Genomic DNA, 26522 nt, shown 5'->3' on the forward strand with positions numbered 1-26522 from the left:
AACAGCAGTGTTATTCAGGTGATTTTCTGAGTCACACACTTGGCTTCTGCAGCCAGACAACTCATAAATACTCATTTGTTAAACAGAAATCACCTTTCCCAGCTGCAGCTTAAAACTGGTTGTCCATCTCTTCTGAGTGGCAGTCCCAAGTGTGGCTTGGTGTGGTGACAATGGTGGCAGCATGCATATGGCAGAGTAGCTCTGCCTCTGGCCACCTCCCACCTCCCCTTATCAGCTCATCCTCTCTAAGTAAGATTCCACACATTCCCCTGCAGCCAGCTGGGGTTCCCTGCCTTTGGCCCACTCCCCAGGACCAGTCAGTATCAGACATGGCTTTGAAGAACCTAACAGCTTAGGAAGGCTAAATCTTCACCTAAAATGAAGGATGTGCTGCTTAGTCCTGCTATGAGGTTAAAATTAGGCAATCTCAGTGCCTGTGCAGGACAGTCTCACAATCAACAAGTGGGCAGCCCACACTGCTTCCCTGCAGCCACCAACACCACTGCCAGCATCCAGGCTCCAGCACTGCTCTTCAGCCTCCAGCCCACAGCACAAACCTCTATTTGCAAAACCCCAGCCTTCTGATAAAAGAAAAAGTGCTTTTCCCAAACAACATGTTGTTCTGAAACTATTTTACAAAACTGCTCCTTAGTAACTATCAAAAATGGATGTCCCACTGTTGACATGCACAGCCTGATCCTTTCTCTTTCCTTTCAGTGTAAATCAAAATCAGTGTCACCACTGAAGTTTAAAACAGGTTTAGGTCTGAGGAAGATCAAAATCTTCACTTCTATTGTTCCATGCTTACTTCATTGCCCTTATATCTGATTGTTGTAATGAAAACGTTTTTAAAAAGGTTAAAAAATGCAAATGGGGTGTGTGGGTGCATTAATAAGAGGATATAAAAATAATGCAGAAGATAATATAATGAGAGAATCCTGAACAATGGAGCATTTGAATTCGGAGGACCGTGTTCAGTTTTGGGTGTCACCTCTTAGGAAAGATATGGCAATAGCTGCAAATGGAGGCTGAGGAAGAGAATTCAGAAGCTAATGCTCATGAGCATATGTGAAAAGAAATTAACAGGAAAACAAGAAATGGTACATCTAGTGAGTGACATGCAGTCCATTAAAAATTGCCAATGTATATTTCCCTTGCAAAATGCTCAAACCTGATTCCATTGATTCCCAACATCATTAGAAAGGCAAGGCTGGCTCAGGTAATTCAGTGGTTTTGCTATGCTGTACAGTGTAGCTGCTGTTGTCAGGCAGCTGTAGTTCAAGTCAAGAGGTCTGTGGGGTCAGATCATGTGAAGCACCAATTACACAGTAATGCAAATTTTAAGTTAAAACATTATGTGCTGTCTTCCAGGCATTGGGTAACATGGTATCCTTGGTGCAGAAGATAAATCCTACAGACCTGGGCTTTGACTAAGTCTGTTCTGTCCAGGAAGGAAAAAAAAAGACAAGAAAAAGCCAAAGTAATAATAATTATGAATGTAAGAAGGAAATGCTAAGGCAGAGCTCTTTGGGAAATATGGTCCCTTGGATGAGAAAACATCCACTGTTTTCTTTAATGCCAGTTCTAGCTAGGGAAAAGAGCCTCTGAGCACATTTGAGACGAGCACCTCACTATCCTTATCAACTGTAGGTACAACAGGCATGAGGAGCTGGTACTTTTTGGGTTTGTACTCCTTCACACTCCACTGACTCCACTTATATTACTTTTGATTTCAGCACAGAATTTTCCAAGCACAGAATTTTCCAAGCACAGAATCCTGCTGCTGATGCCTCTCTCACAGTAAATACAATTTATTTCCTCACCCTGTGAAAAAAAAATGGACAAAATAAAATATTCCCTTAACTCAAAGGGCATTACTCCATAGCAGACCTGTAAGCCTTCTGGCACTCCATGGTGAGTCATGGGTTTGTCACAGGGAAGCTTCCTCACCCTGTGTGAGACAACACCCAAAAAACAGCCTGCCTATTATACACATTACACCATCTCTCCATTTACTTTGCCCATTTGGAAGAAAAAAGAAAATACACTTTATTTTCGTTAACAAAATGAATGGCATGATCTATGAGAAGCAAAGGAAGAGAGGCGGTGGTGAAGTTTGAATACAAAAAGAGGATTGTAGAAGCAGGATTTATTTAGCCTTCCAAAAAACACTGAGGAGGAGTCACTGCAGGAATTTAATGACTGGAAAATGCAATAAAACTGTAGTTCCTTGCTTCGTGTACTCTGCAGTGCTTGGACACCCAGATAAGCAAGTCTGAAGCACAAGTCTAGCTAGATTCACCCTAGGCAACTCTTGAAACAGAGAGGAGCCCAAATTCCACTGCATCCTTCATTCCTGAGTCCTGCCAGCTCTCAGACCAGGAGTGCACAGGTCTGATGGTAACCTTGATTAATCATTACAGGAGTAATTGATGGCAGCCCTCTATGCCAGGCCAAACCTTCAGCTGGTATAAAGGGACATTGACACTGGTGACCATGAATCTATGATGTCTGAGCTCAGATTAACCCAAGTTTAACTCAGTGAAATCTTCCATGGAGTAGGCTGGGCATACAGCTGCATTTTAAAAAGAGTAATGTTGTGACCGATTAAAATATTTGCAAACAAACAAGACACTTGGCAAGGTCAGTGAACCTCAAAATTAAAATAAAAAACAAGGGAAAGATTAGCATCAAATTCAGCAGGCTATGTGATGCTTTTTCTAAGTGTCAATCCAAATAAAGTCTTAAAAATACAGAGTGAGTTATCCAAGGATGAGGGGAAAAATCTCTCCTAGGAATAGCACTCATCTAAGCAATCACTAATATTTGTCATCCTTTGAAGCAACATGCCTAAGTTGCCCCCAGAAGAGGGACATTCAAATCACAGCAAGCAAGTAGCCTGGTAATAAGAAATGATTTCAAGAGGGAAAATTATCACAAGCATTTGGATTGATCCAAAAGGCCTTAAAATAAAACCAGGCTGGCTCTGCTGTATCCACTCCAGTGCCCAAGTATGTGAACACACATGAAATTAAAAAATGACAATCTAAAAATAGTCATAAACATGTAGGTCTTTTCATCTCAAATGGCTGTAAATAATGTAAAGCAAGAGCAGTTTCTCATCCAGTGGGCCTGAAAAATGGAAGCAAATACTATTTACTGTTTCCACTTGAGTTTGCAGATTTGGACCGAAGTTTCACCCAGTTGTTAAAGATTTATACAGGAGGTTTAACAATCCCCTGTCATTAAGCCTTGGCACAAGCAGTGCAAAGGACGTTCAGGGCATATTTGTACTAACTTATCTGGGTAAAGAGAAAGCTGTTCCTTTACACTGTGTTTGCTGTGACTCTGGAAACTGAGCAAACAAAATCTGAGGCACACTTTACTCTCAAGCAGAACTGACATGAAGGTACAAGGACTGAAGGACACCGAACTTGTGTAGGACATACCTGCCTCTGGATCCACAACTGAATTGCAAATCCCTAACAACCTGGGGGAGTTTAACTCAGACTTTTTGGAATACCTCATCCTGATGGCAAATGAGAGACCGGCTCAGCCCCTGAATGTCAGGTGAGTAAAATCCTGTTCTGGGGGGATGCTGGAAGAGGAACTGCCCGAGGAAGAAACCTCAGGCCACAAACAAAGGCACAAATCCACTGCCCAAGAAAGAACTGAAGGAGTCCTGTGCAAGCCAGAGAGAGCATAGTTATGACACTGTTGAAATACTGGCTGACAGAGAGGAGAGGCACCACTGGCACAACCTGGTAGGCATAAAATCCACCACCCACAGGGAGGAAGCCTAGTCAGAGGGGAGACCCAGACTGTACAAAATGGCATTAATGTGACCACCTGAACAGCAAACATTCCCAAACCAAACCAAGCTGTGTCTTTTTCCAGGGGCAGCACAAGTTGTGATTTTTCCTGTCAAATGGTTTATGTGTGATCTTGCTTTAAAAGATATATATAAATAAAGACAGGAAATATGAAAAACAGCCTGTTTTCCTCTTACCTCCAGGCTGATTCTTCCCCTGAGCCAATTTTTCCTTTCACTCTCAGGAGGCCAATTGCTGTGAATCCAGTGTAGCTGTGAACTCTCTCCCAGCAATTATGTGTATTTTTAAATGCACAAAAGTAAACAAGGACTCAAATTTTATAAGAACAAGCTAGCTCTTCTGATCTTAAACTATCAACAGATTTGACCGTTATAGTGGAGCTGTCACTTCCAGACCTAGTTGGAAGTAGGAAATTGCACTAAAATAATGAAAGCTATTTAGAATATTTTGCTGAACCTGCAAGAAGTACTAATTGGCTGGCATCCATTTTATGAGACAGACAGGTATTTTATTCAGGGCTGATTTTCTACAGTTACAAATTGGGACTGTTAACTTGAAACTACTTTAAGAAAAACTCTAAATACAGGAGTATGTATGAAACACCATACTAACTGCCAGACAAGAAGAACCCAAAGAACCCATTGTCCCACACTGCTATATTTTGCCCAGGACATTTGCAAGACAATATAAAATGCTTTAACAATATAATTACCCTCATCTGTCCCTGAGTATGTGGCCAGTGCCAGGGGATTTCACTCAGCTTTTCCTTTTGAAAGTAGCTTGTTCTGTGATTTCTATAGGCAATTATAATTTTTCCCCCAATAGTTACTGGAGGAAATAATACATGTTTCCAAGCAGCACCCCATGGAAACTGCTCCATCATATCTAAAATAAGGAAAATTGACAAGACTCAGTAACAGCCTGGAACAATCTGGAAGTCTCATCTACCTCTTGCCTTCTCTTTCCTATGTGAAATCATCTTGGAAACAGATGTCCATGATAAAACAGGTCAAGCAGGTTGCTCAATCTGCAAAATTTGGACTTTGCTGTTCCAAAAGGCAGCAATTCCTAAAACAAGAGCCTTTTTTAGGAGCAGTTGCAGTCAGCTCAAATAAAACTTAAAAGAACAGCAGGGGGAGGAACTAGAAATCTAGACAAGATGCTTGCTTTTCACTTTTCACTTTTCACATGTAGAAAACATGAAATGAAAAATAACCAAAACCAAGAGAATTTTCAAACGAGTTCATTTTTTCCTTTAATTACATTATGTTTCAGAGTTCTTTTGAGCACATCAGGTTATCTCATGTCATGCTCTTGCACTTACATTGAGTTCCTGCTTAAGTAACTCAGAAGAAAAAAGACTGCAGAAAAATGCAGGAGTATTCACAAACTGTAATGTACTGCTCCCAGTCCAGAGATGGGGAACTGACATGCTCAAGACTGCCCAGGAAACTGCAGTAGAGCTAAGAAATTACATCTACTCTCCCAGAACCTGATCCTGTGCCGCAGCCATGAGATTAACTACCCTCGTCCCAGCCTTCCTCTTTCTGTGCTTAAAAGCTGGGAATGGAGAGGAGGGTAAAACCTGCTGTTAGAAGGAAAGTTCCAGAAGGGAAAGTTTTGCCAACCTTTCCCAGCGCTTGGGTAAAGTGGAATGGCACTAATGTGACAAGATGGAGACTCCCTGTGCATATACATGCAGCCAGAGCACTGCATGTGTCCCTCATTTTCTACAGTGCCATGCTGGCTAGTGCTGCAGCTGGCAAATTAGAGGCAAGTGGGGAAGGCTTGGGGTTGATGGCATAAGCACTGGGCTAGCCCCCAGTACTGGGAGAGAAGAGGCTGCTCTGTGTTGGGAGCTGCAGCCCAGCAAGCTTCTCTTCCCACCAGGGTCCAGAAACGGCCGTGCTGAAGGGAAGTTTGCATCAGTCAATGCTGTTTGCTGATGAGCTTCCAGAGTTGTGTATCAAGTGCTTTTCCTGAGTTACTAAAGACCCCTGCAGTCAGAGTAACAGGCTGTAAGAATAGAATCAGCTCATGTCACATTTGAAATTAGCTGAAATTAGCTTGATGCAGTTGACAAGGAGAGTATGGCATAGCAGCACTCCAAACCTGCCTGGTTTTTCAAACTGGCAGAAACCAGCCTAACAAGATGCTGATGTCTTAGTGACTTCTGGCTCTCTTGTTTGCAAGCAGATTCACCAAACAGGCAAACCTTGGACCCTCCACCCAATAAACACCAAGGGAGGAAAAAGTGAGAACTCTATTTCTTGATCAACAAAATTAGCCTTCTCTTTCCCTGATTCTGTATGGAAGCTTTCAAATGAAAAACCCTGTGAATTCTTACCTTTCTGCAGTTCAAACAACCACCCATGCTCATTTCTTCCATAACAAGTGTCTAATACACAACCAGCAAATCTAGAAATAGAAGTGGGCATCATTATATTTTTCCCCAAGAGCAGCATAGGTCTTGTCTGCCCAAGGGACACTTGGCCTGTCTGCTTACTAATGAGTCTGTCTTGAAAAGCCTCAACCAAGACATCCATTAATCCTCCTTTTACAATTTAGCATTACTAAACCTCTCTGCTTTCAGCAAGGCATTATGCCCTGCATATTATTTCTCATACTATGTTTTTGACTAAATCATTTCATCATAGACTAAAGCTTCCATACCTTAGTCCTTTAAGTTTTTAAAGTAAGCTCTACATTGTATACACATTCCATGGCTAGAAGGCTTCCCACAGCCCAAACAGAACAAACAAAAAGGAACAAGGACTCACAACTCCTACATGCAGTCCTGCAAAACAGAAGAGATCATCAGGCAGACTGCTGAGAGCCTTCCTGTGCACGTACTTGCAGAGTACATGGGTATCTCCTGCTTTGAGGCTACATCCTGCAATTTGCCCCTAAGCCCTGAGCTGATAATTGTGTACTCCCCCCAGCCTAGGAGGTACAGGGATTTGGTTTTTAATTATTCACTTACCTTCCCGAGATAAGCCTGGAAAACCTCATGAGTTTTCAGTCACAGCTACTTAGCAACTATTTCACTAGTATCTTCTCAGCAGAAATAAGGAATGGGATGGCATCAATGGCAAGAACATTTCATAAACAGCAGGAAGAAGGAAAGGGGGCTTTCTCTATAGGCAGGAGTTCTTGTTAGTAGAGAGATATCAATGATGTCAGATGAACAAGCATGAGGTTTATACATTTCACTTCTCAGGACTCTCTCAAAATCTTCAAGCAAAAGTGCATTTTCACCATTGCATGTCTAATAATTTAAGGAAAGGAATAGAAATAAGGTCATATTTTTGGTATATTAGTTTTATAATAAAAAGCAAATATATATATATAAAATGGGTTAATTTGCATGAAGTAGTGAAATAGTTCATGTTTCATGCAGAGGGAATTGTATGAAGGCACATATCCTCTTCTGTCATGTGTCATAACATTTGTAGAACACTTATTTGGTGGTCCTATGGACACGTGGCTTACCTTTATGCATAGAGCTACCCACAATGCCAGACTTCATTCCAGAAATATTTTTAGACCTAGCAAGAACATCTGAGTAATTTTTAGCCACTTTAAATGTACTGGTTTCTCTCTCTATCCTCATTCACTTGGTCTTAGGGTTTCAAAAGCACATGGTTTGGAGGATTTATTATATGGGTCCAATGTATTTATTTTTAGTCTCTGAAGTGTATCTAAAACAGGTTCTCTGTAACATGTGCAAGACAAAAAGGGTTTTCTTGTCACAAAAGTGTAATGAACTATATAATTCTGTCTTGGTTTTGCTTGCTATAAATAAGGTACCAACACTGAATCATGGCAATAGAACCATTATGTTAGCTTCTTCAGCTGAAAGACTATCTCACAATTGGGCTGGTTGTATTTTGATTCTGTTAAGGCTGTTTATAGAATTCAATCTTATTTACAAAATGAGCACAAAATATTTAATTTATTTGATATTCTATTTGTCAAAATTATTTGATACTCTTTCAGCCAGCATTCCCAAACTTATTGTCTAATTTTCTCTGGCTTCTGCTGCGAACCTCATTGGTCCATGTGTTACTCTCTGGTCAGTCTGTTCTCATGCTCCACCTGTTTGTCTCCACCTCTGTGCCTTGATCAAATAATACCTTGGCCTTGCACCTAAATAGTTGAAATTCCTTTGTCATGTACGTTGCTCTGGACAGGGACATGCACTTAACTGTCTTTTGCCACCATTTAATAGGAAGTGTCAGGATCGTAAACACTTCCAAGGATGGCAATCCCAACCAGGAACAATGAAAATATAAATATTTGTGTAGTCAGGCAGCTGAGGGCTATGAGAGCTTTAGGGTAAGGTGTTACCACGCCCGTACATCCTTCTGCTGAAAGTCAGTCCCCCTGGAGCAGGGGTGGTTCAGCCGGACAAGTGAGAGCAGCACACTGACACTGACTCCAAGTCTTCACCTCAACCACTGATGAGGCTAAATGAATTCATAGCTGCATCTGCTGAGATCTAAATCTGCCAGAGCCTAGGGCTGAGTCTGTGGGTGTTACTATTCCCCTGACTCAGACAGAAATATCTCCCAGTGCAAATGCAGGCCTGAGCTTGGGCACAGCCCCAGAGCCTCTGCCAGGGTCCTCTCGCGTGTGGCACTCCTTGAGGGTTTGGCACCCGCATGAGCAAGAGTGGCTGTCGGTGAGTAAGGGCTGCTGCTGGATTTTGGACTGTGATGCATTTCAGCAAAGCTGGGTTTGCCTCATTATCATGCACAGTGAAAGAGTTTATAGAGATGACATTCCACTTCAATTAAAACCATGTAAGATGGAAAAAAGTCACTGCCTAACACACGAGCAGGGATGAAATAGGGGACTGATGCTGGTGGGAGGCAGAGGTTTGGTTTTGGTTTGCACAAGACTTTAAGAAAAACATTTGAAAATGAAACCATTAAGATGCAGCTAAATTAGCATTTGTATGTACATTCAGACACTATTTAAAGAAGAAATATTAAAGGATTCATGTTATTTGTAAGAGCCTGAAGTCAAACTTTTGTCCTAAAAGAGCTCTATCTGGTTCATCTGGATGAAAGGTGCATCCCTATATTCAACACATAAAACCTTCCAGATGAGTCATTAATAGGGCTTTTACACTTGAGATGACTTCAACATATAAAAAGGAAGAAAGTATTACAAGATTTTCTGCCTTTCTACAGCACAAACACGCTACAGCCTAGACAGCAATTTCTGCATTGAGCCCCAAAACAAAATGATGTGGAACTAGACATCATTTACAGGGGCATCCAGCCATGGATGGATTTGAGCTGATGGCAAAACTAAAACAGCGTTAGGTTACTCAGAGTAGGCGTTCACTGCCCTGTGTGATGAAGGCACCCACCTGCATGTTTTTAGTGGACACTCAGACACATCAATACTGTTGTCTTCATTCCTGGTGGTGGTAGGGACACAGTCAGACAAAGGGAATTCTTCTGTGACTGCATGTCCCTATATAGGCAAAGCATTCAGTCAAGTTGTAGTCATACCTGTTATTTTCTGTTTGAAACATCCCTGAGTTACACAGCTGGAGATTTCTGTCTGTCTTCTGGTATTAATTAAGCAATCTTCATTACTCTTCCAGGCTGGGCAACAGTGTTGTTTAGTATCAGCAAACTGAGCAGTTTTAATTTCAAAATCCTTGTGTTTACTCCCTTATTACAGTACTTAACACTTTTCAGTCAGCCAATACACCTTCGCACTTTAAAGAGGAATTAGGAATTTACTGAAGGACTGGATTCACCAGCAAGGAGAGCCACCAGTCTTGTCCTGCTGCACCCCTTCTATCACAGGGAAGGCTGACAACACGGAACCAAATAAGTCCCACACAAATGATTGCCTTGTGGCAGTGGAAGAGAGGATGCAGAAAAAACCCTCCCAGAGACACAGGCTGTCAGATCAGGGCCAGCACCAGGCACACCAAAATAGCCCATTATCCAGGACAGCAAAGTACTAGGGAGGCAAAGAATCCATGATCCAGCTGCCTGCTCTGCTGTGCTGGAGCTCTGGAAAACTGCCACTGAGAGAGGGGCCAGGGTGTGTGGAGCAGCAGGTTTGGCAGGGAAGGAGGTGGCTCTTTCCAGCAGCTCAGACACCACTTGCACCCCTCCTGTCTCAGCAACAGCTGAGTCAGGCAGGTGGCTTTCCAGGGCTGCCAGCCCCCAGCAGCTCCCTCTGCTACCAGTGCCCACCGGGGCTGCCACCAGTGACAGACCACACAGTCTGCCTCTACCATGACTCGTTTAGCTGTGCCTGCCTGGCACATCGTGGGATGAGGGAGAGATGCTCAACTGGTGCCAGAATGTTCCTCCTGCTCCAGACTCCCACATCAAACTGTCCATATTAAACCAACTTGAAATACCTACAGGTCTACACAGCTGCAATCTCAGCTTTCAGTCTGCAGCTCTGCTACTAAAAGCATCCTCATCTTTGATTAGCCGTAACTGGTTAACAGAAGTTACACCTAAAACAGCTTTGATACATCTGATACTCTTCATATCCCTCTAAGTCCACTCTCTTTATACAGTAGTCCCGCCCACAGCCAGCCCATGCCTTGAAAACACCTCCAGTCCCACCCTCCCAGAGGTAGCAGTACTCCCTGTTTCCTACACACATCCATGTGTCCAGGTCCACACTGTTCCAGGAACCTCAGTCCCTTTTACAGCTTGTATTAGCATCTTACCCAACATCCCTGAGTTCAGATGTTCTTGTAAAAATTCATGGCATTTGCTGGTAAATGCCAGTTTTTTACATAAGCAAGTAAAATTTATATACAGTCAAATTCCTGGAGGCTGGATTATGTGTGAGTCAAAATGCATATTTCTAGTGTTGCTGTATGTGCATCACTTTCTGGCTTCACTGTTGCCATCTTTCTCTTTTCCCTACAGACTGCTACTTTGGTCTCCAGGAGCTACAGGGAAGTGTTTGCCTGCAAAGCACATTCAGGTGAGTGGTGACTCAAGCCATGTGATTTCAAGGTGGCATGTGATATACTTGGGAGGGGGTACTCCTGACAAAAGACCTGGCACTCATCTACCTCTGACCATCAGAGATTAATACCTTCTTCAAAAATTCTCTACAAACACTCAGACAGGGGTAGTTAAGGTCCACACATGCTTGAGCTATTCTCTGTCACAGAATAGTTTGACTGCTACAAGAGAAAAAGTAATACTAAATTTGAATGCATCATTCAAACATATTCCTAGTTTTTTTAATATACCTAAATTACTGGAAAAGTCAGAACTATTTGATTGACATATCAGTAAATGGTTTCTCAGATACTTTCTTAGAGTATCAATTTTGCAATCAGAAGTATGACTTCAGAAATGCATTCTGTTCTTGAATTCTTCATTGAAGAAAGTAAAAAACAGCATATATTGTTTATAACCACCACATTAAATGACTGCCCCTTCTGCCTCTCCTAGAAAACATGAAAGTCTCTCTCTCATCTATTGCTATCTTCACTTCTGGTCAAGAATCTTGTTTGTTAGGGATGGTTTGATAACCTGGAAACAAGTTAATTTTTCAGGACAGGCACCTTCACTCCTCTTATGAACAAAAGGAGTATCTGGCAAAGAGAAGCACACAGTTTTGCCAGGGGTACTGAACACATAGATAAGTCTTTGGGTAACCCAGCTGAGTATCACCTGGCCATGCAGGGGGCTCCTTCTCTGCCAAGGATCTTTGTAAAAGCTCAGCATTGACATCCATGTACTCTCTTATATTCACCAGGTAGGTGAAAGGGGAAAACAGTCTTCTCCATACACACATGTTCATCTCTTTGCCTAATGGTCCCTTTGGACATTTAATGGTTTTGAAACTACTCCTGACTGGTGAGCAGTTCCACTGAAAACTTTATCCACTTTTTCAATAAAATACTAGCAGCAATTTGCAAAGGATTGCAAGATTCATCAGCTTGGCAAAGGTCATGACAGACACAGGCCCCAATATGAGTCACATGGACAAGGGGTGGCCTCTTGAAGCACAGAGGAACTTTGATGTAGAGGAGATTGTCATAGGTTCATCTCCTTGAGTGCCAAGGCATAAAATAATCTACAGAAGAGAAATAAATAAAAATGTAAAAATTGTTAGAGTTTGGGGTTAAGTAGGATTACTGCTGTAATATTAATTGTAGTCCACTTAGAAGATACACTTCCATCACAGTTGCAAGGATCAAGTCCCTGGGGCTCTAGTCTTGGGACAAAAAAAAGGCAGAGGAGAAGAAGTAGCCTCTTCTCTCTTTTCAAACTATCTCCAACAGCAGCTGCTTTTATTCTGTTGTTCCACACACCCACAGAAAAAGAAACAGGCTTAGTGAATCTCTGTACCTCAGAGTAGTTTACAAACCAAACTTAACACCACCACTGACAAATATGTCCTTCATACACTTCCATTAACTCTGGAAACAGTCCCAGAGCAACCACCATAGTTCCAAACAGCCCAAAAGGCAGAGCTGAAGTCAGGATCCAAATTTAGAGCTGCATGCTGTGGTTAGGTAATGAAAGAAGAAAGCAGACTTTCTCCTCTCTAGAGCCAAGAAGCTCATGCCCAGTGCATGATTTCAGGGAGTGACCTTCTCTTTATAAGGATAAATCCTAGTGCCTTCAAAAAATATTGGAAAGCAGAGGATTCACAGATGATGGCCCAATTGTCCCTGGTGTCCCAGGGTCTGCTAGAGTGACCCCAGGGACAAGCATGAGAAATGTTTGTGGAACACATGAGTTCACAGAGATTGCAGAAGATGCATAAAAAATTGAAGCACCTACTTTCTAAGCTATCTTGTGCCTTGGATATACTGTAACATAACAAACCAATGATACATGTGACTTCTTAAAACAGCATCTAACTAATCCACAGCACAGTTTTATGCCCTTCTCTCAGCTTGCTGTCAATTTTATATTCACATTTTCTATACAGCATCTTTCTATTACTCATGACAGCCCCATCAGTCACAAAATCATATTACATATTCAGGAAGACTTTGACAGCTGAAAGAATTTAGCAAAGGACCAGAGAATGCTTAAGTAATCTGTTCATATTTTATCCAGTCCTACAAAGGCTGAAAGATCAACTGAAGTTTTGCTGTTTTGATGAGCCTCCTAAAAATTCTTGGGAGTCCAGGCATAGTCCATGTACTGACACAAAGAGCAGAGAAATTTTGTGCTGAAGTCATTGTGTCAATAAGGAGGTACACTGGCACTTGAGGGGAACTTTGGGAAAGCAGATCAAACCTCTGCACTATATAATCTTGTCTCTTCTACCTTTATGCCCTACAGTTATGGATTTTTCTTCACTTACCTGCACAGCAGGCATGAGTGCTGTTGATAAGTAGTAGAAGGCACCCAGCCCTGTAAAAGGCATTAATTCTTCTATTACATGGAGGAGTATATAGATAATAGACAGATTTACTGAGCTTTCTCTTCAGCTTTAACCTTCTATTCTGTAACATTTTCACCCTCATAAAAAAGGTCATGGGCACTATCTGTTATACACTCTAAATCAACCAGTAATACCAAACCAAAATACAACATTCTTCCAGTAACATCTGTCATATGTCATGGAATGACAACCATGAACATATCAAAGCAATGTCCAGGACATGAGAATAAGCCTTGTAAGGTGATGATGTCAGAATGATCTCTGATAAAAAGTCCTTTATAGTCCCTGTTATCCTAATCAGATGATGGACTATGGCCTCTGAACTAACCAGAACTTTGTCCTCTCTTCTCCTGTTACGTTCCTGTTTTATCTGTGTCCAGCTGTAATTCAGATAAAGCTGATGGAGTTGTGGAGGCTACCTGTCTTCTGCTGATCCACGGTCTCAGTTGCTATAGAGACCAGCTCTGGAAGCCATGGAGGAGCATGGGAGAGAAGCCACCCACAGGCTCTCCACTGGCGGGCTCTGGCAGGGCCGTTCTCAGCACGTACTGAGAGAGTCAGGTTCGGTCTCTGAGGGTGAGGAAGAGTCAGCAGGCGCTAACCCAGTGACACACGAGGGGGACTTGCACACACAGTACATTGCTATCCAAAGAAATTCCAGGTACTACCGATCCATGAGGCTGCCAAACAGAGGGAAAAGAAAGACTTCGAGAGAGGCAACGCACATGCAGCATGCTACAGGTGAGTACTGACCCAAACAGCATTATGCTTCTTTTTCCAGTGAGATTAGGAACTAGAGGAGTCAATAGAACAGAAGGACAGGAAGATAGAAAGCAGCTCAGCTGTCAGCACATAACAGAACACCCCTGCCCTACAGCACAGTGGGCAGAGGAGTGCCATCCTTCTTTTTTCAGCTTGGAAATATAAAATGGTTGGATGTTTAAAGACATTTCATGACAGAGAATCCAAATATATGTGGGACTCTGCACTGCACCCCTCTGCTCTGCAGGAGAAAAATAACTTAGAGAAAGACATGAAACTGTCAATGAAGCAGGGACTTTAGCATACAGAAATAAATGTTCAAAAGTAAAGAAAACAGTCAGCAAAACCAGAGGAAACTGCAATAGTTCCTTCTGAGGGACAAACAAGACTTCTGTGAAAGTGCAGTTACTGCTACTTTGCACTGAAGAGAGCTGTAAGAAACACCTAGGCTCCCTTTTAACAAGGAGGTTGAAACAACAGGAGCACTATCCGGAACATAGATGCATTCAGCCATGGCTTCAGTAAAAAAGGAATGTGTTGGCTCTCCCTGACTATGAATAGTACAGAGCATTACTGCAAGGCCAGGCTGGAACCAGGCATCTTTCAGGTGCCAGAGCTGGAACCAGGCATCTTTCAGGTGCCAGAGCTGGAACCTTGTCTGAGCAGCTGTCTGTGAAAGAAGCAAGGGAAAGATAGGAGAAATTAAGAGAGTGCCAGGAGATGAGCTACTGCAACACACTGAGAAGCATTGGAAACAGGGCTGCATGAAGGAAATTGAGGTGGTTCTAATCTAAGTCCAAAACAACAGAGACCTGTAACTGGGAACAATAGAAAATGCCCTTCACTTCCATCTCCCTGATGCTTCAAGAAACTGAATTTTAAAACTCCTTCACAGCAAAGTGACCTTATCCTATTTTCAGGTTATAATCTAACAGAATCAATGCTCTGGACCATGAGCTTTGGATAGCTGGTGATATACAATCAAGATGATACACCACTGCTTATGTTCCACTGCTGTGCAAACCACTGGAAGCTATTGCTTTGTTTTGTAGCAGTAAAGCCACCTCTTCAGCTCCTGAAAGTAGATCAAGTTCCTTAAGAAAAAAAAAGAACAGACATCCTCCACCCCCCAAATAAAAGGGGTGTGGGAAATGTCCCCAAGAAAATAGGTGTGTCCTGCCTCACCAAGGGAGCCGTGCAATTTCAGTATAAAAGTCCATTCAACCCTGTGGCACAGACAGAAGGAAAATTCACTCCTTTCTCCAAGTTTGCAAGCAGACAGCAGCAAAGAGCTCCTGTTTAATATTCTGCTACTGTTGCAAGGAAGTTTGTGGACAAACTGAGTGTTGCCTATGCCAGAGCAGAGCTGCTCTCCACCCTGTGGGTGCAGACAGGACCAGAGCAGAGCCACCCTCTCGCCACCTCCCAGGGCAGAGCTAGCACAGCACAGACACGCCCTCTCTCCCGTTCCTGGGTGTCACAGCTGCCGAGGAGGTGCTCACCCCTGTGATCTGCAGCTGGCAGTGCAGCAGCACCAGCACTGAAGGACTCACCTTCTTCATAGACCTGCAGCATCATGGCATCAGGATGTTGGCAGAGGAGGACACCCCTTGTGTCTTGGCCTGTGTCATTGAGGAAGGACAAGCTAAGAGAAGGGCTTCTCTTAGCGACTCATTAGAGCATCCACAATGCTGACCTGTACTTCTGTGCCACTCCCCTCCCTGTATTACCACTACTGAAACAGGACTGGTTCCAAACAGGGCTTTTCCTTCCATGCCTGCAATTGTTCAGCAAGCACACTGGGGAACGTGTCTCTTCTCCAGTCTGTACAGCAACACCTGGGCTAGGAGCAATAGTTCTTTCTCTGAGGCAACTGTAGCAAGTCCTCCTAAGAGCTACAGCCTTTAAATTCAGCTAGGATTGTGTGAGCAGTATTTCTGCTCTCTCTCTTTAGTTCCTTGAATCCATTCCTTCTCCCGAAACTGGACAGTGAGTGCTTCTAAACCAGCCCCATTTGAACTTCTGACAGCATTTGCTGACATGCATGGAAGCAAGGGATGGATGAGCTATTTTATATTGCCTTCCAATCCATTTGAACAGCAGCTGTCCAAGAATGTGACTCAAGCTCAAATGTTAACCTCTTCTCATTTTGCTTAGGGAACAACTGGAGGGGAGGGGAAGGCAAGAAGACAGGAAGAGACAGAAAAGACAGAGTAGGATACAAAATGAGAAAAATAAGGACTCAAGAAATGAGATCACCGAAAAGCCATTTAAAATTATCTAAATCCAACTCAGGGAAGGCTTCCATATAAGCACCCTTTGCACCAGTCCAGCTTTGGCTTATAGCCTAGGACCTGTAAAACATAATAGATGCTTTTCTTTAACTGGAAAAAGAATTGTTGGGTTGTTTTGGTTTTTTTAAGCAATCTTTGACAGAACAATAAAGTGTTTAAACTATTCAAAGTGAATAACGCAAACTACTATTTCATAAGGCCTTGGCTCTATTTTAGGAAGTCTTCAAACTCTGGATGTCATCCCTTCCCTCTGAAAATTTATTTAAAAGGTGCATCAGAACCCTGCTTCAGTCAGGGCACTGACCTGACTGTCCTGTCAACAGTGTGAAAGATAAACAGATTTATGACTTAGACCAAAAGGTTTGTAATAAAAAACAGCAAGGCCATTTATCAACAAGCCTCAAACAATGGGAGATTTCATTTGAAAAGTGAGATGCATCCTCTCCTGCCAACTATTGCAGTAGTAAGCCTTGGATTTAATGCAACTTTGACTCCCTGTGAAAGGAGCAGTGGTTCATCTGAGGGAAATTGGAGACGTAATTAAAAGTAAAGCTCCTCTCTCGCCAAATCTAACCTTGATTTATCTAGTAAACTGAACATCTTCAGAATGAAAATGCAGTAAAGCAGAGCAGTAATGAAGCCTTGATTTGGCAAACCCAATATTGGAATGCACAGGCACACACAGCTGAACATTTTCTGCCGAAATAACTGCACTGAAAATCACTCATGTTGGGATCCAGCCTGCAGTGTGAGAGTGCTACTCCCATACATAAGAACTGGTACCCTAAATCCAACTCCACCTTTTCTCAGCTGCATTTGCATTTTACAAGCAGATGACACTCTGATCTTGTTTGAAAATCAAAGATAAAATGTAACCACCTTTGTGTCTTGTGGTTTTCCTGTTGCCTTTGGTGTCAGCAAACCACTACATACAGTAAAGGTAAATTAGGAAAATTACTGTTTTAACACCCTCTTGGCTTTCTCTTATGTCACAGGTTCACTTAAAAACTACGAGCCCATCAAAGAGCCTCTGAATGTTTTACCACATAAGGGATCACCATCTCCAGCAAACTCTGATCCAACAACGTTCAATGAATTATTGATTCAAAGGTAAGGAGATTCCCATGCAGGGTATTCCCCATGCCTTCCCTGAAAACTACTCAGTGGTGTCAGAGTGAGAATGCTTCTTTTGGGAAGGACAGCTGGACTAAGCTGTAGCTCTGATCCATGCCTTCTCACCTTGACTTGTGGTGCTGCTTTCAGCCTTAATGATTTCTACAGCAGAGTATTAGCATGGTGGTAAAAGGGTCTTATCAATGTGCATTTGGGGAAGACAGTGAAGGAAAGAGGAGGAACAAGAAGACAGTGGGGAAGATGGAAAAAAGGGGAATGTGATGCAGGATCACCCAGCAGTGTTAGCAAACTGGGCAGACTGCCTTAAGCAGTTTCTTGAGGATAAGGAGAGCCTGTGAGCATTTTGTTATGGAACACCCCAGCATCAGGGTAATCCCTTTCTCGGCCTTCATAGAGAGCTATTCTGAAGCCTGTTACACAATCCTGCATGGAAAACAGGATTTTATAGCTGAAGAAGTAGCTACAAAAATTTTTTTCTAAACCATCCAGACTTTTTGTTTGCTTTTTGCTTTAAAGAACTGATAAGCAACAGAGGCTTTCAATGAGGTAGTCATTTTTGGCTTAAATCCCTCAACAACAAAGGTCCAGCAGAAGACCCTGGTCCCATAACTCAGAAATTTACATACATCCCATAAATCTGCCCTCAATCCTGCTCTCTTGCCACCGTAGCTAGGCAGAGAAAGGAGCAGCTACCTATCCCTACATTTTCAAATATAAGTGAGGTTTTCTCCCACACTTATTCTCCAGCTACTCACCTCCTGTGTGTATAACTGTGAGATAGTCCCTCCTTCTATTGTAGAACAAGCTGGAAGCAGTAAGCACTTGTCCTCTAAGGGTGCATGCATCCTGCTGCACTGTCTGGTCCTAATTACTGAGACCAGCTGTGTTGGGGTAGTACAGAGTGCTTTCCCAGGCACGTTTCCCTGTGGAGAGGACTCCAACACAACCATTTTAGCCAAATGTCAAGTTGGATTTAAATAAATTAATTGCCTTGGCTAAAATTGATTGCCCCTTGGCCGTAAACTGAGCATATGAAATGAGACAGCCACAGTCTGCTGCAATGTCAAACCTATCTGTCATCCTTTCCTTGGAGCATAATCATCACTGTCAGTCTGACATCCTGACACTGGCACTTAGGCAGCTCTGAAATGTGCAATTTCTGATTCTCCCTGGAGCTGGAAACAATGAGCCTGTGCTAGGAGTTAGTTGTATCAAAGATGCTGCTGTGCACAGAACCTGTCAGGTCAGTACAGGTTCTAAGTCATGTCTGCTATAAGCAGGCAGTCCTGCTGAATGGCATCTCTTGAAATTCAGCACAGAGATTTAACAGAGAATGAGACCCAAGTTCCAGCTCAAATTCAACCCATGTTCTCCTTCCTTCTCCAAAAGATCAGTTGTAATTTATAGGAGAATCACTAGAAATCTGCAATGGGAAAGCATGCAAGAGCCTAAAAAAATGCCATTATTTGTAGTAATCAATAGTATCTCACTTGTATTTGGAAAAAATGGCCATTGTGCAGATAATACATTTAAAATATTACTGCTGGTCTCAAGAAATACATTTAATTTCTCCCCAAAAGAATAAATCTGGTGCCTGCCAGCTGACCATTCTGCTGAAAGCAGAAGCTAGCAGTTCTGCAGAAGAGACAAACCAGGACTGGGAAGATCCATGACATTCTCAGGAGTGGATCACCACAGTCCTGAGGGCAAGTGGGCCCACAGTGCTGCATCTCTTCACATTCACAAGCATGCTACAGCAGCCATATAAATTCTAGGGCTGGGCAGTCACAATCCCTTCTCCTTGCATGAAGATAACCAGCAGGTCTGACACAAATGGATTCTTCACAGGCAAGGATGTCATTTCACATATAGCCATGCTACATAACTCAGGGTAGAAAGTAAACACAGCTGGGGAACATAGTGAAGAGCTCAGGTAAAGGAATTGTCATCTGCATTGTACTCAGATGGGATTTTGGTTTGAATCTACATGTCTTTCAAAGCCCTGAGAATAGTAGAGTAATTCACTGATCTCACAACATTGATGTCTGAACACAAGATGTCCTCAAACATTATTGCTGGTGCTCCAAACTCTGGATGGCCACGGGCCATCCATAAGATACTTCCTAAGAGAGTTTTTATGCCTAACTATGCTCAAATGATCTTTTTTCCCCATGACCTTTCTCTTACATGATCTCCAGCTCCCCCTAAGCACTCTAGAGCTCTCCACAACATTCCATGGCTTCCTCTCAGTCTTGCCCATTGTACAAAGGCCCAAACACCTACAATGACAAGCCACTTCCCAACAACTCAGCTGACTTGCCCTGACCATATCAGTCCTGAGCTTCTAGCACAAATTCTGCTTCCCAGAATAACCAGAGCCAAAGCCCTGGGAGGAGCTGCACTCATAAAAAGCTGTTCTTTCACTGGGATCAGTCCTTCCAGCTCCAGTGTGGCAGCAGCTGTGCAGAGATCATAGAAAGCTGCCACAGAAGATACATTGGAAGAGAAAGTCAGTGTGAAATTTCACTTTTCAAAGCTCATGGAGGCCATTGGTATACCAGTGCAGAGCAACCTATTTCTTTACGCTGCTTATGAAACCTCCAATTCAAATAAACAAGGACCATCTAAAAACCCTTTGGTCACATTTGATCTGAGGTCAAAGAATGGAAGTGCTACAACAATGAATACAAATAGTCACCTCCAGCAGCAAGAGGGAATCTAGCTTGTTTGAATTCCTGCAAATACGTGTATTAGAGAGAAGCAGAGCACACGTGAAATAGCACAGCACTCTGAAGGGTGCTCATGAGTGTGGGTCAGCATCCCTTAGCCCAGCACTCTCGGTCCTGGGCAGCAGAGGGCACTGCTCTTATAGCCTGATTTAACCAGAAGGGCAGGAAAAGCCTCTGGAGAGTCCAGGACCTGGATTGCAAAAGGATTTATACCATATTTGAGCAAGTTTCCTTCTATTTATGAAATACATTTCCTTAAGTTACCTCCTCATTATGCTGCCAATGGTGCTTCAGCTTGCAAGTGGTGAAGTCATGAATAGCTGGTGCAAACACCTGTTGACGAAATCTTTAAATTTTGTTACTCTACAACAAATTTTTGTTCTTTCAGAGATAAATAGATTTTTTTCCTATCCCTCTTTTTGTGCAATCTGCATCCTGAAAAGTGTAAGTCTATTTGCAGGGAGAAGTATTTTAAAAACCAATACATTTTCAGTAAAAATAGCCACTGTAGGTATTAAAATGTCATTACTGTGAAAATCTCATATTTTACAGGATCACACAAAATAGCAAGCAATAACATACACAATTCTAATAAAGCATCCTTCCAGCATACAGCCAATGCAGATCCCAATCCCAGCCTGCCCACCTATTCCACCCATTCTCTGCTTGCCAGGCTTTTCAGCCCACTTATATTTTCATTACTGTGCAAGGTCTCTGCTTTGCCCTCCAGGTCTCCCAATCTGATCTGCTTCATCTGGACATGCCCTGACCCCCAAGTTCTCCATCAATCTCTTTGTTTCACTCCTTTTCTATCAGCTTCAACTTGTAATTCCCCAGACAATTTCCTCAGCCTACTACTTACCAGACACATTCTTCTCACTTTCCCACCTGTGGCTCATATCTCAGTGTTCTTTTGGTCCACAGGCTCTTCACCATTTGGCTCCTTATACAATCTTAGTAATCCATCCCTCCTCCTAGCTCCAGTGCCAAATTTTAGTCTCTTCCTATTCACCACTTCCTGAAGCATCCAGCTGTGGGTGAGTTCCTCTCTTCATAGCAATCCCCTGGTCCAGAAGCAGACCTCTTCCTCGCCATGCTTGAGTCTTGCTCCTTCTGTTTTTCAGTCAAGTAGATTTCTCATCATGCTGATCACAGACATGGCCTTTATTCACAGTGCCTAGATCTGGACCAGGCAGCTTTTACAGCTACAATATTGGAAATTCTCTCAGCCCTCAGCACAACACACATTCTCTCCATGGGCAGGAGCTCAGGAATTTTAGGTGCTAAAATCTAAGTCTAAAATTTGTGTGCATTGTGGCAGTGGAAAAGAGCCTATAATTCTATGGATTTTCATGAGTGTGAAGAAGATAAAACCCTTGCAACCCCAAAATGTCAATTTTGCATATCAACAGAAAGCAAAGTTTCTTGAAGGAGAGAACAACAGGGATCCAATAATATTTTCCTAAGTCTAATAAATAGTTAATTTTTTTAATATATAAAAAAACCCTTGTCTCTGACAGATGGTCAGTAAGTAAAAAGATAACCCTGATGATTATGAGCATCTAAATGTTAGAAGCACATACAGATCTCACGAACGGAATTTCTGAACATTTTTAGTTATTGGTAAGGCTGCCAACAGATATAACTAAGGTGTTTTGATGAAAGATTAAGGAGCCTCAGAAGAGCAGATATGTTCCTAGGCTTTAGGATCTAAAAATACTAGGGATGAGAATTTCTGCCTGTCTACCATTAAAAAGTCAAAAATCAGGAACAGAAAGTGCCAAGATATACTGATTACCAAAATCACTGTTAAAATATACACATGAACAGAGGGAAGCTGAATGAAACTGAGGTATGAAGAAGTCCTTGACTAGGTATAACATTCAAATCTATTAGTAACTTCACACTTCTCAATAATTTGGTTAGCTCAGATTTTAAAAGTGCTTCTTACCTCATCTTGTGGCCTTTCGTGGTGTGAAACTCCCACTGACTAGAAGAGTTTGGGGGATTTTTCATGAATAAGATCTGCTGGGCTGCCTCTTCTGTTTTTAGTTTCTAGAAGAGGAGATATAATTTCTAAAAATTGCTATAAGACAACATTTAGAAAATGCATTTAAATTTCATTTGAAAACAAGCTCTTTGCACAGCTTTATTCTGAGGATCGCTTTTGATTTGAAATACACATAATAAATCTTAATTCAAATGATTACTCATTTTTCAAAATTACTAGTGCCTGAAAATACAAACCAAGATTGGGAATTCATCCCTCAAGCGTAACTTAAATGAGATAATTGCAATAAACTAATTATAAACTCTCATCAATCATCACATTTTTAACACAACGTGGACCAGGTCAGCCAGTATTTCAAATCTTTTCTAGCAGCAGTACAGCGAAGCTGGAGACAGTCTGCAGCAACAGAAGCCCTTCTTTGCAGAATACATGCAAGCTCAAACCCCTTCCCTTTGTCCACAGGGAGCTGAACCATGGTCATGCCCCATGTCAACAGAGCATGGCCACCAAGGATCCTCTCCAGTGCCTTTATGCTTACAGACCCTAAGAGTTCCAGAGAAAAAACTGGGATTGGGTCTGTTGGGGCATTGCATGACTTCTGTCACCAATAGGGCACCACATAGTGCTGCAGGAGAATTATTATGGGGCTTTAAGGTATATTGTTCCAGTGGTCAGATTCTTTCTTTCCTCCTACAACTAGACCAGGAATTCTAGGATTAATTAAAGAGATTGTAGTGAGAAAACTGGTTTGTCATCATGAGTTCGTGCTGATTTTGGTAACTGGGGAAAAACTCTTTAGGCTCTGGATCAAATTGCTTGTTGTTACAGAGAGAGAAAAAAGTACACTTCCTCTAAACTCCTACCTCATGTTTAAGATCAGGTGGAGTAGAAACCTCTCCAGGCCTGAGCCTGCCATTTCACAGCAGTGAAAAATTATCCAAGGTGGCACTGCCACGGTCTTGACATCTATCTGCACGTCTGCCACTTCTGCTCTGTTGGCACTCACTTACAGCTCACTCTGTAGTGAGACAATGCACACATACATCTAGTTCCACCAAAAAAAGAGAATCATTTTCCAAGAGTTTAGCTGCCCAGACTTGCTAACTGTGAATGGGATAAGCTTGAGTGAGTGCAGGCATAAAAGCAGAGGTAGATATTTGCCTCAGGGAGTTGAGTGAAAAAAAAAAACCAAGTAGAATTGAGCAGCTATATCAGCCTAAATTACATACAAAATCCTAACAATTGTGGAAATAGGGAGTATCTTATAGCTATTCTACTTCACAGAAATAGTTCAGTATTGACTGACTTAAAGTAGTATCTGGTGAATAGGGCATTTAGCATGTTCAAGAACCTTTCTGAGTGAGCAGAGAAAGCAGAGCAGCTCCAGAAGACACTGACCTGCCCTGGAACAGGCAGTAACATGTGGGATGCAAGGGAATAATACATCTCTGACTCTGACCTGGATCCCCCACTCCCAGCGTGAAAATCCCAGTCACCAGACCACTCTAACAGAATCACTTGTTTGTCTGACTTTAGTTTTTGTGTCAAACTTTAAAAGCTTTCTGTTTTGTCCCCAAACAGAAAAGCAAGACTTAGAAAATCCCAGCAAATTTTGTAGGACAGAAATATCTCCTTCTTGCTAAATATAATTTTTTTGTTCCAGTCCCATGAGTACTGGGAACACTCTGTCACCTCAGTTGGGAGAAAAAGTATTTCTCAGTATTTCTTGTTTTGTTTATGGATATTCTCTGTTACAAGAATAAAACTGGGAGGGAAGGAAGAACAGCATATTTGAAAGATCAAATTACAATTAGAAAAGAAACAGTCCTAAAGGAAGGAAAAGTAGAGTTCACTGGTCATTGCAATGCAGTGTAACAGCTCTCTGAGACACAGAAACACAAGCTGGGCCTGCCATGGCTACAGGGGATATTTCACTTCTAGCTGGTGTTTTACCTCTTCAAAGCTTCCACTGTGTTTATTATCATTATTGCTTTCTGTGATATTTTCAAGTTTTCATCTCAGACCAAAAGTAAAAAGCTCTGGAAAAAGTGAAAGAAAAGGGAAGACAGGCAGGATCAAATTACTAGTTATGGGATCAAAAGAAGATGCTTTCTCTTTCTGAATATTTTTCATAGCATGACCCAGACATTTTTCTAAGAAGAAATTTCAATTTCAAACAGATTTAACCCTTGAAAGAAGAAATGTGAGGGGTTAGGAATCTGTTAAACTCTTAAATCACACTTCTAAAAGATTTGTATTTTTTTTAGTTAATACATACAAAAGTTACATTTAGATATATGTTCATTCTAGTAGTATCAGTTAAGAGCTTATACACTGATTTCACTTTGCATTCCTCACTGCTCTTGTCCTTCCCTTGAGAAAACAGTAAACACCATATCTGATTTTCCAGATTTCAGGGTAATGAAGAGACTCCCTTTTTCTAAGAAATAAGTTTTTTAAAAGCCTACCCACTCTCTAAAACCCTTGACAATATTCTTGCCCTGGCAGCAAGCCACCAAAAAATGAGCTTCAGATAGTTGCTGCTGCTTTATCCCTTCCACAAGGTTTTGGCCTCCCCCACACTCACCTGGCTGCCCCAACCCTGTAATGCCCAGTGTTTAATGGCTGATAATGCATACTGACCATCTATCCAGTGACAATGTCAGCCACAGCTCTCAGGCTCTCATCCTCCTCTGTAAGTACATCACAGGCTCCAGCTCTCACCCCCACCCTGGTATTTCCTTTCAGTTCCTTTCCTTCTGACCTCCTGGTCAGGGACTGCACAAAGACCACACTTGCAGCCCTCTCTGAGCCCTCAATGACATTTCCAGCTGTTTTCCTTTCCCATTCTGTTTCTTAATGACTTAACAACTGAGCTCTCCTGTGTGCCAGATCTAGATCTAGTTCACATAAGCTGAAGAAGTTTCTCTGGACGTATTGTCACGTGCTGATTAAAAGCTATACTGATATATCATTTAGCAAAACCAATATAAAAATTGTAAAAAGGAAGCCATTTTACACATACAGACTAACACAAGGATTCTATGTTGTTGCATAAATTACTTTATCACATACAGAAAAAAAATCATGGCAATTTACGCAACAGGGAGAGAGCAAGCACAAGGAATAGCAGAGCATTTTTCCTCTTTAACTCCTCAGTTGCAACGTGGTGCAGATGACTTTTTTTTTTGCTGAGGGTTACTAACATGTGGTGAAGAGCTGCACCCAGCCTGTCCACAACCACTTGGACTGATGTAACCGTACTCTGGAGCTCAAGAGATTTTATCCCTGAGGCAGAAAAACAATTACCTGAACGAAGACAGATATGGATTACTTGAGTACTGAGATACTTACTTCCTAAACGAGGAAATATATCCTTATGGAAGTAGCGACGCTAAGGAATGGGAGATGAGGGAAATGACCGAGCGGGTGCGAAGCCCTGCCGGAGAAGGAGAGGCGAATAGCAGCCAATCCTGTGGGGTAATCAAGAGTGCGCTTCCCGGCAGGAGGGATTAGGCTGTGTTTCCCAGTTACATTCCTCCATCTCAGGGTTTCACTCCTGGAGAAGAAATGCACCATATGCACCAGATCTGGAAGCAGTTCAGGAGAACCCCCCTCTGCCACCCCCTTTCCTCCCTCAAAGCCGGCGCCATCCACACATAAGCAGAGAGGTGCAGGGGATGGGGGGCAGCGCTGCGCCCCGGGGCTGAGGAACGGGAGGTCAGTGCCGGGGCAGGACCCCCTCCCGGTGTGGGGTGGCCGTGCATGGAGGAGAGGGGCTATGGCATGAAGTGGGACGGGGTGTGTGGGTGCTCGCTGGGGGAGGGTGCCTTGCTGGGGAGGGAGGGAGCGACCGGAGGAAAGGGCTTCCCTACATCGAGGGAAGAAGCCCCTCTGCAGGAGCTGAGGGGGGATGGAGGTAGGGGAGCCTGTGAAGGTGGGGGCCCTCTGGGGCAGGAATTGCTGCCTTTTGGCGGGGCCCTTGGGGAGGAGGGAGCCAGCCTCCCGGCGGAGGAGGGACCTGCGCTGGAGGGGAACCCGGGCTCAGGAGGTCTCTGCGGGCAGGAGTACCGGGACCGGGGTGGGGGCCTCTGAGAGGGCAGCTTGGGAAGGAGGGGAAGGACACGACACCTGAGGGGTCTGCGGGGGCTCGGAAAATATTTTGGTGGCGTTAAAAGGGTCTGCAGGGGGGGCTCTGAGAAGCTCTGGGGGAACTCAGGGGTCAGGAGGGAGCTCTGAGATCTCCGAGGAACAGGGGCTGAGAACTGCCGGGCTTTGAGGGGTTTCGGGAGGGATTTGGGGAAGGCTGAGGGAGATCCGCCGGCATTTGGCAGAACTCCGTGGA

At 42.9% G+C, this 26522-nt stretch overlaps 1 protein-coding gene across 4 annotated transcripts in view; it reads left to right on the forward strand.

Annotated features, from left to right (window-relative positions):
* Nucleotides 1–3348: 3348 nt before the first annotated feature.
* NGEF (neuronal guanine nucleotide exchange factor) overlaps nucleotides 3349–26522 on the forward strand; it is a 47597-nt gene continuing 24423 nt past the window's right edge. The window contains exons 1-4 of one of the 4 annotated variants that reach the window (XM_059479500.1): nucleotides 3349–3570; nucleotides 10757–10814; nucleotides 13628–13988; nucleotides 17299–17413. In XM_059479500.1, the coding sequence (XP_059335483.1) occupies nucleotides 13721–13988; nucleotides 17299–17413 (383 nt within the window). In that variant the 5' untranslated portion in view covers nucleotides 3349–3570; nucleotides 10757–10814; nucleotides 13628–13720. Of the gene's footprint in view, nucleotides 3571–10756; nucleotides 10815–13627; nucleotides 13989–17298; nucleotides 17414–25726; nucleotides 25898–26068; nucleotides 26097–26194; nucleotides 26229–26522 lie in introns of those variants that run through there. The other 3 variants (XM_059479501.1, XM_059479503.1, XM_059479502.1) reach the window with 3 other exon arrangements.

This window comes from Ammospiza nelsoni, chromosome 10 (genome assembly GCF_027579445.1).
Source record: "Ammospiza nelsoni isolate bAmmNel1 chromosome 10, bAmmNel1.pri, whole genome shotgun sequence".
NCBI classification, from domain to species: domain Eukaryota; kingdom Metazoa; phylum Chordata; class Aves; order Passeriformes; family Passerellidae; genus Ammospiza; species Ammospiza nelsoni.